The sequence below is a fragment of the Phyllostomus hastatus genome, unplaced genomic scaffold (genome assembly GCF_019186645.2).
Source record: "Phyllostomus hastatus isolate PE091 unplaced genomic scaffold, TTU_PhHast_1.1 phas_scaffold_442, whole genome shotgun sequence".
Lineage (NCBI taxonomy): Eukaryota > Metazoa > Chordata > Mammalia > Chiroptera > Phyllostomidae > Phyllostomus > Phyllostomus hastatus.
The window spans coordinates 4,599,429-4,608,269 of record NW_025334030.1 but is presented as its reverse complement, the minus strand read 5'-3'; the positions used below and the strand labels follow the sequence as shown (position 1 = coordinate 4,608,269).

Here is an 8,841-nt window from a genome sequence, read left to right as displayed (position 1 = left end):
ATGGGCTCAGGAGCAGAGCGTTGTGGGGCAGGTGTGCCCGGTCTCCAACAGGTATGCCAGAACAGGTGGTGGGGAAGAGGGGAGCAGAACTGAGTGGGATGATGGTCCTGAGAAATGGAGGGCCTGGTGCTTTCAACATTAAAGACAGAAGGCTCTGGATTGGCACTTGCTGCACCAAGGGCCGAGGTAGTTCCTGACCCACTCACGGGAACTTGGAGGAAAGCAGAGTCCTTGAGCCCTTGGCAGAACTTTATTTTTTCACTTCCTGAATGACTTTTTAAAAAATAATGCATTCACATGGTTCAAAAAGGGAAAAGGTACTAAAAGATCAAACCCCCATCTCCCCACCTGTCCATAGCCACTTGTTACCCTCCCAAGGGGTGTCTGGAGCTGCTGTGTCTCAGGCATGCTTCCATAGATCCTGCTTAGATGTCAGCTTTAACACCAGCAACATCATCAGCTTACAGCGAAGCTTCCTGAGGTGGGCACCTTGTAAATGAGAGCTCTGCTCAGACGTGGCCACTTCTAACTACCATGAATGCTACAGGGAGCCTATCTCTCTCAGACCTCAGAGAACATAGGAGCTGGACAGGGTCATTGAGCCTCCTTGTGCATGGACATGCCCTAGAGCAGATTGGTGATTCTATGTGTGCTCCATGGCCACCTGGGCTGGCATGCCCAGTGCCTTGATTTGTGCTGGGGCTGAGGACCCCAGGGGTCACTAGAAGGTATTCTGGGGGGCACCCAGGACCATCTGTGGGTTCCTAGGCCAGGCATAGGGTGAGACATAGCATTTCTGCAGAGGCATTCACCCCTGCCCCTCTCTTCTCTTTCCTGCAGGCTCTTCCAGCCCTCCTTCCTGCTCTGGAAACCTCTGCCCGTGCCCTGGTGTGGCTCCCATGTGAGTGCACCAGCCCCACAAGTTGGCCGTAGTGTTCACTGTGGTCAGTTTCTTCTGCTGCCTTGGAAGTAAAGGGGCAGGAGGGGGCTTCCTTCCCTGCACTATTCACCGGACTCTTCCCCTGTACTGCCTGTTTCTTCCAACTCCTTCCTCCAAAGCCAGAATGAACTTCTTGGATGGAGGAACCCAAGTGTTGTAGATAGACTTGACCCTAGAGACACAGGAGCCTCAGAACAATGAAGGGGTGAAATAAACCCTTGTCCAGAACCAGCCCACAAAAGCCTGGGGGGCAGGGAGCAGCCCCTACCTCCCCAGGGCTGGCAAGTGGTGAGCAGAGTGAGGGAGGCTTTTCACCCAAGCACAGAGCTCTTGAGGATTAGTTCCCTGACATGGTCATCAGACAATGAGAAAGTTTCTAACTCCTCTGCTGCCAGTCCTGCTCTTCGAGAGAGTGAGGAATTACCCATCACATGCTGGATGTGCCATTCAGCTGAACTGCTGCAGGGAGCCAGGCTGAGGACAGGTGCTGGTGAGTGTCCCAGGAGTCGTCCCCTCCAGCCCTTCAGTCCCATGAGATTTGGTTCCAAGGCCTAGCCAGATGCAGACAAGAAGAAGCTGAGTGTGGTGTTGGTCAGGTAGGACCTGGCCTTTGGGACTGGAGGCAGTCACGTGCCTTGTGGTCCCTCAGCTTCTGGGGGCAGAGACAGGAGAGGCTGTGTCAGTGCCAGGAAGTATGTGTGGACATCACTCGCTTCTGGCATTCCCCTCCACTTCATCCCCCAAAGCTGCCTGCTCCCTGCCCTGACCTCTGGAGGAGAGGGGGTTGGCGGAGCCATGCCCAGCATTGCTGCAGTGTCATGGAGCCATCACCACAGTGCACCAGCCTGAGCGGGAGGAGAAGGAAGAACCAGGCGAGGGGGCCTCGGACTGGCACCTTTCCTTACCTTGGAATTCCCAGCCCAGGGGCCCTTCTGGCTTTATGGTGAAGGAAAGGCGTTCCTTGTGATGAAGGGGAGCCTGGGCAGGAAAAATCACCCCTCCTTCCTCAGCCACTTCACAGTTGCTGGCTGGTCCTTACTCTGCCCTGACATTAGCTTCGAGCTGAGGCCCCGCTCAGTGTCCTCTCTAATCTGAATCAACGGTTATCATGTGGTTTTTATTTCTGCCTCTTGGAGAAAGGGAAGAGTCTTCCTGAAGATTCTGCCTTGGACATTCATAATTGAGCCAAGGCGTTGTCCTCCCCCTTCTTCCTTGCCCCCAATCACAGCAGTGTCCAGCCCAGTGTTGAACAGATTGTAGTGTTTTGTCTCATTACAAATAAATAGATTTTAATTGGTCACATCCTGTCTTGCATTTTGGGCCATTCCTGTGGGGATTTGCCCCCTTGCTGGGGCAGTGGCTTTGGGCTACCCAGGAACTGCTTGTCGCTATCAAGTCCCAAGGATGGCTTCTAGCTAAAAGGGCCAATTGTTTTGTATAATTAACCTGCTAAATAATGCAGTCTTACGGAAGTTCAGGAGGTGAAAGGCACAACTGGGTTCTTTTTCTGAACTCAGCAGGTCCTCAGCTGCTGCCCCCATTTGTTCAGGAGTCTTCTTGGCCAACTTTAGGCCTTGAGCTGGGGCCTGGTCCTCTGGGGGGTGCTATCCTGGCTTAGAGAAGGCTCACTAGGTGACTCAGTGTAGCAGTCAGGTAGGCACCCTGGGCCAGTGCACATTTCCACAGGACACCCTACCATGGGGGACCCCTGGGCTAGGGCAGCCCATAATGGGGGCCTGAGTCTGGGCTAAGCCTGGTACCACATGCTCCCACCAACCTCCTGTTAAAGCTTCTGGCCACCCTGAGGGCAAGGGGGTGGGAGTTGTTCTCACCCCAATAGGCAGATGAAAAAAACTAGTTCAAGGGCAGGAAGTTTCCCAGGAGCCACACAGCTCCTAAATGGCCCCTCCAAAGCCCAGGTGTGTAATGCTCCCTGAGGGCAGAGCACCAGCCACCCAGACAGCCTGCTCCAGAACAGTGCCTGAGGCACCTGCAGAGCTGGGTATGGGGGAGCCCATGGGGTTGTGTGGGGACTGGAGGTATTAAATGGAGTGAGGTCAGTGAGCTGGCCTGGACTCGAGTACCTAGCAGTGTCTTGGTGCTGAGTTATACCATTACTTATTGAAACATCAGTCTGCTTTCACCTTGTCAGTGGGTCAGCTTCAGGGTTAAGGGGTGACTGCTTGGGGCCCTTGTTTGGCTGTATGGCCAGTTATCAACTTGAGGTGGGTAGTGGAAGGGGTTCTGGTGAGCTTTGCCCTCCCAGCCCATTGGGCTTCAAGGGCAGGCTCCCAAGGGCTGAGACTGACTCCTGGTGGCCCCGTTCCAAACCTACTGGCCGTTCAGGGAATGGAGTGAGAGTGCCGGGGTTGATCAGTGTGTATTTCCACACTGTCTGCTTGTTTGAGGCTTTGGGTGCTCCTTTACAGCAGCTCCCTGTCCCCAGCATGCCATGGCCATGGCTTTTCTGCTTCTCAGCCTTTTGCGGGTGCTTTTCAAGAAAGCTTTGGGAAGTTTAGGGAAGAACTCTTTGGAGGCCAACTCAGTCAGTTTTCTTTGGAGCTGCCATGTTGCTGTAGCAAATGTCCTTCCTTAGGGAAAGACCCGGCTTGTGGCTCACTTGCCCTCCATGTTTCAGGGAGGGTGGCTCAACAGGCTGAAGGGTCTACTCAGGTGGCCTGGAGCTCAGCCGTGACCTCCCCTAGGTGGGCTGGTTTCCTACCATGTAAGGGCTTCTTATATGAACACTGACTTCACACACATACAAACATACACACGAAGCTACCAGGCCTCCTCTATGCCAGAAGTGATGCCATGTCACTTCCATCACATTCTATTGGTAAAGCAAGAGACAGAGCCAGTCCCAAATGAAGGGCGGGGAGTTCTACATAGGGAGTTCTACATAGGACCATGACATGGCCCAGCGGAGGCCACCGTAGTCTGGGCATCCTGAGACTCAAACCCTGTGCTCTTCTCTGAGCCACAGATAATCAAAAAGTAGGCTGGGAGGGAGATGTAACTGTCTCCAAGGACTGAGTATTAGGGCTTCTGGCATGTTCTCACTTCTGCCTGCCACCTGCCTGCTACCTGGCACGGCTCCCTAATGTCTGTCTTGAGCAGTGGTCCCTCAGGTCCCCCAATCTCAGCCTTCTGGGGGAGTGAGTGTTGGGGTGGTGGGAGAAGGCAGCTGCCCTTTCTGACACCCCATGAGGCTCACCTCATGGACCAGCTGGGTGGCTGTGTCCCTCACACACCTGCCCCAGACACAGCTGGAATACTCAAACACCTGCTTTCTCATGGCTGCTCTCTAGCTACTGCAGTCTGACTCCCACTGACAAGGGCCACACCCCTACTAATAACCTGAACACAGCTCAGGGACCAAAGTCTCCAGAATTTGCTGCCCCAGGGACCTATGCAATGTTCAGGGTGGAACCAGATTACAGGAGCAGGGAAGGGGCCTAAAGTAGTATTCCCCTGAGTCTGGGAGGAACCCAGCTGTCCTGGTGTCCAGAGTGTCATTGACACTATCATGTGGGTCTGGCAGGAGCCCCCAAAAGGGGCAGCTCAGCCCTAACCCACCCCAGGCTGCCAGGACTGGAAGTCAGCCAGACAGTGAGGGTCATCGAAGCCAGTATCTGTGCTCCCATCCTCCCCTGGCAGGCCTGAGGCCCCAGTGACATATATCAGGCATGTGCTGCCCCCAGGGGACATTGGACTCTATTGAGACACTTTTGGTTGCCACAATTGGGCAAAGGGAGCTAGACGAATATAGTGGGTAAATGCTACTAAACATGCTACAGCACACATGATAGCCCCCACCACAGAGAATAATCTGGTCTCAAATATCAACAGGACCAAGGACACAGAAACTTGCCCTCAGAAACACGGGTGCCAAGGGACTGTTTCCCTAATTGAACTGGCTTGATGGCCAAAGGACAGAGATGCATGCAGGCTTTGGCTTTTATTGAGATTAGACCTGTGGGCTCCTGTACCTCTTGAGAGCTCCACTCTGCTCAGCCTGGCCTCCCAAGTAAAGTGGTTGACTCGAGTTGGAGCAGGCTGCAAGGGCATGCCCAGGCTTCTGGTTTTTCTGTCCCTCCTTCAGGGCCTCCCCCTCCCTCCCCTTGAGTTTTCCTGAGGCTGGCCCAGGCTCTGGTGCTGGGCAGCTGCAGGTGTCTCAGTCTGGAGGGGCTACTGGTGGGGGGGAGCCCTCCCTCTCTAGACCTGCCTCCTCCACCACTTCCTGGGTCATTTTTCACCTCCTGTCCTGAGCTATGAGAACCAGCCCTGGCCCTGGGATCCCTGTGGCCTCTCCATAGGCCCAGAGCGGGTTCTCTTGCACAGTGGACATTTAGACTCCTCTGATGCTTCCCAGGACCTCTTGGGCCTGAACGCCAAGCCTTCAGAGGTACCAGGCTGGGAGAGGGCATCCTTGGCTAGATCCATGCTGGAACTGGAAGCTGAAGAAAGAGGGGAGAGAGGAGTCACACAGAATGACCCGGGGGAGGTTGCCAGCCTATCTTATCCTATGACTCCCTCCCCGAACCCAGCATCCTTCAAAACAGGAGTGGAGGGGGTGGGTGTCTAAAGATAATCCATGAGGGAGGGAGATGGAAGGGGGAAATGTGGTTCAAGTTGGAAGGATCCTCATCTTACCCAAACCCTTCATTTTACAAATGGGGAAACCGAAGCCCAGCCCAGAAGTGGGGGAGCTTGTCAATTGTAGAGATGGGACAGAAACCCAGAAGGCTTGGGAGTGGAGAAGGGCCCATCTGGGTCCATCTGAGTCTCCAATCCGACCCTTCCCTGGTTCTTACCGTCCTGCTTCACCTGGACAGGTGCTCACCTGTATTTCCCAGGCTGTCCCTGGGCAGTTGAGCTTCCAGAATGGCTGAGTGGTGGCTGTTATCTGGGTTCAGAGTCCCATGTGGCAGGTCTAGGGGCCAGGCCATGCCCTCAGGCCATAGGAGGCAGCCCTCTGCCAGGAGCCGGCCCAGCCAGTGACTCTCACACTGGCCAGCAGGCTGCACGTGGCTTGGCAGGTAGAGTGGCAGGCCCCTGAGGTGGCGCAGCCGGAAGTTCTTGGGCTTGCTTCCCTGGGCACTGGGGCACTGCTGCTGCTGGGCCCCCAGCCCTCCCTCGTAGATGTTGGATGGTGTGTCAGGGTGACTGGGGAGTCCTCGGGCCCAGCTTACTGCATCTGTGGAGGGGAAAGCAGGAGGGTGGTGGCCAGCGGGCCACAGCAGTCATAAGGGGAAAACAGCCCCATGTTCATGTGATGGTTTCCACACTGGCTTGCCGACCCTCAGCTTACCTGCCTGTCAGTGGGGCTAAATGTCCTGACCCTGGCCTCCCCTGACCCAACATATTACTCCTCTTTCCTCTCCTGGCCAACAGGGAGGTCTGAGAAGCCTTAGCCTTGGCACCAAATTCAGGATTTCAAGCCCTTTTGGCCCCTTTTTACCCCCTACTCTGGAAAGAGTATTCTGGTGTCAGTAGAGAAATTGCACAGTGGGTGCAGAATCACACAGTCCAGTCACATGTCATGGACCAGTGACCATTCCTTTCTCCTAAGCATGCATGTCTCTGAGGCCACCCTGGTGGCTTTTGTCCCAGGTCAGGATAAGAGGACATTTTTCTTCCTGCCACTTCTCCCCACAGCCCTGCACCTTCTCTTATGCGCAGCTCAGAGAACGCACAGACCAAGGCTTCCATTGAGAGCCTGTGTGATGGGGGAGGAGTGGCCCAGCCTTCTGTGCAGCAGGGCTTTGCTCTCCCCTGCTTAGGGAGTAGGTCTGCAGGTTTCCCTTGGCAACCAGCTATGTGATGTCACAGGGAAGACTTCCAGCCTTCCTGGACCCCCTGAGTTTGGGGTAGGATGATGCCCAGGACAGGGACAGGGTGGGAGGAGGGCAAGGGAAGGGGGCAGAACCCTAGAGGTAGTTCTTGGTCTCTCTGGCTTGTGACAGGCCACACAAAACACTGAGCTCTTGGAGGCTGTCACTCAGTTTCCTCACATGTGGGTGGGAAATGAGGATTAGCAGTACAGACTTAGTGAAACCTGGGTCAGTGCTTTGAGCGTGCCGATAAGGTGGTTCTGGTTGACTGGGGGAGTCACAACTTTTTTTAAGAGAGGAGAAGGGAGGGAGAAAGGGAAAGAAACATTGATGTGAGGGAGAAACACTGATCATATACATCCCAACCAGGGACCAAATCTACAACCCAGGCACGTGTCCTGACCAGGAATTGAACCATGCTTTTTGCTTTGCAGGACAACACCCAACCGACTGAGCCACATTGGTTGGGGCACCACACAACTTTTTAATTGTCCATTTTCCCATAAGTAAATGATGTGGTATTGTATGGCTCTTGCCAAGTGTGAAGAAAGATTATGAAGGAACTGGAGCCTTCATATACTGCTGGTGGGAATGTTAAATAGCTCCACTACATTGGGAAACAATTTCTTGAAAAGTTAAAATTTCAAACAAAAGGCATCCAGATTGGAAAGGAAGAAGTAAAACTTTAATTATTTGCAGATGACATGATAACTATATAGAGAGAATCCTAAAGAGCCCATGAAAACGATATCCTGGCCAGATAACTCAAGTTGGTTAGAGCATCATCCCAATATGCCAAGGTTGCAGGTTTAGTCTCTGGTCATGGCACATACAAGAACCAACGAATGAATAGATAAGTAAGTGGAACAACAAATTGATGTTTCTCTCTCTGTCCCTTGTCTCCCCCCTTCCCCTTTCTCTCTAAAATTAATTTTAAAAGATATCAGAACTGATAAATTAATTCAATCAAGTATCACGATGCAAAATTAATATTCAGAAATCAGTCACGTTTTTGCTTTGGCTGGGTGGTTCAGTTGGTTGGAGTGTTGTCCTATGAACCAAAAAGGTTGTGGGTTTGTTTCTCAGTCAGCCCACATACCTTGGTTGCAGGTTTGATCCCTGGTCAGGGTACATACAGGAGACAACTGGTGGATGTTTCTTTCTCATGTCCATGTTTCTCTCTCTCATCCTCCCTTCCTTCCCCTCTAAAATCAATAAAAACATATCCAATAATGAACTATCAGAAAGAGAAATTAAGGAAACAGTGCCATTTACAATTGCATCAAAAATATAAAATATTTAGAAATGAATTCAAGGATGTAAAAGAATTGTACTCAGAAAATAAGACACTGAAGAAAGAAATTTAAGAAGATACAAATAAATGGGAGCATATACCATGCTCCTGGATAGGAAGAATTTAACATAGTTAAAATGTCCATACTATTCAAATCAATATACAGTTTTAGTGCAATTCCTATCAAAATACCAATGGCATTTTTTCACAGAACTAGCCAAATAATCCTAAAATTTATATGGAACCATAAAAGACTTGGAATAGCCAAAGCAATCTTAAGAAGAACAAAGTTGGGTGGTGCTCGCTGTGGAGCACACCCGTACCTTTCCCTCTTTTTCCCCAGGGACATTACCTTTCCCTTTCTTCTCCTAAGTTCCCAGGGCCCTTCTTTTGACTCTGTAATTTGTTTCCTGAGCCCATGCAGCCCATCTGGCTCGCTTTTTCTACCCCTGTGACTTTCAAAATAAAGTTGCTTATAAAAAATAAAAAGAAGGACAAAGTTGAAGATACTGTGCTACCTGTGATAATCAAGCTATACTACAAGTGTACAATAATCAAAACAACATTGTATTGGCATAAAAGCAGACATAGATCAATGGAACAGAACAGAAAGCCCAGAAATAAACCCACACCTATATGGTCAATTAATCTATGACAAAAGAGGCAAGAATATACAATGGGGTACAATCTTCAGTAAATGGTGTTGGGAAAAATGGACAGATACATGCAAAAAAAAAACTAGACCACTTTCTTACACTATACATAAGGAT

At 51.5% G+C, this 8,841-nt stretch overlaps 1 protein-coding gene across 1 annotated transcript; it reads right to left on the bottom strand.

The window, feature by feature from the left end:
• Positions 1–3,565: 3,565 nt before the first annotated feature.
• CUNH16orf90 (chromosome unknown C16orf90 homolog) lies at positions 3,566–8,491 on the bottom strand. The gene is made up of 4 exons (XM_045820665.1): positions 8,424–8,491; positions 7,877–7,932; positions 5,787–6,140; positions 3,566–5,400 (listed from the first exon to the last, which is right to left on the bottom strand). Exons 1-4 carry the CDS (start codon positions 8,489–8,491, stop codon positions 5,213–5,215), a joined length of 666 nt encoding a protein of 221 aa, XP_045676621.1. The 3' UTR covers positions 3,566–5,212.
• Between the last annotated feature and the right edge of the window lie 350 nt (positions 8,492–8,841).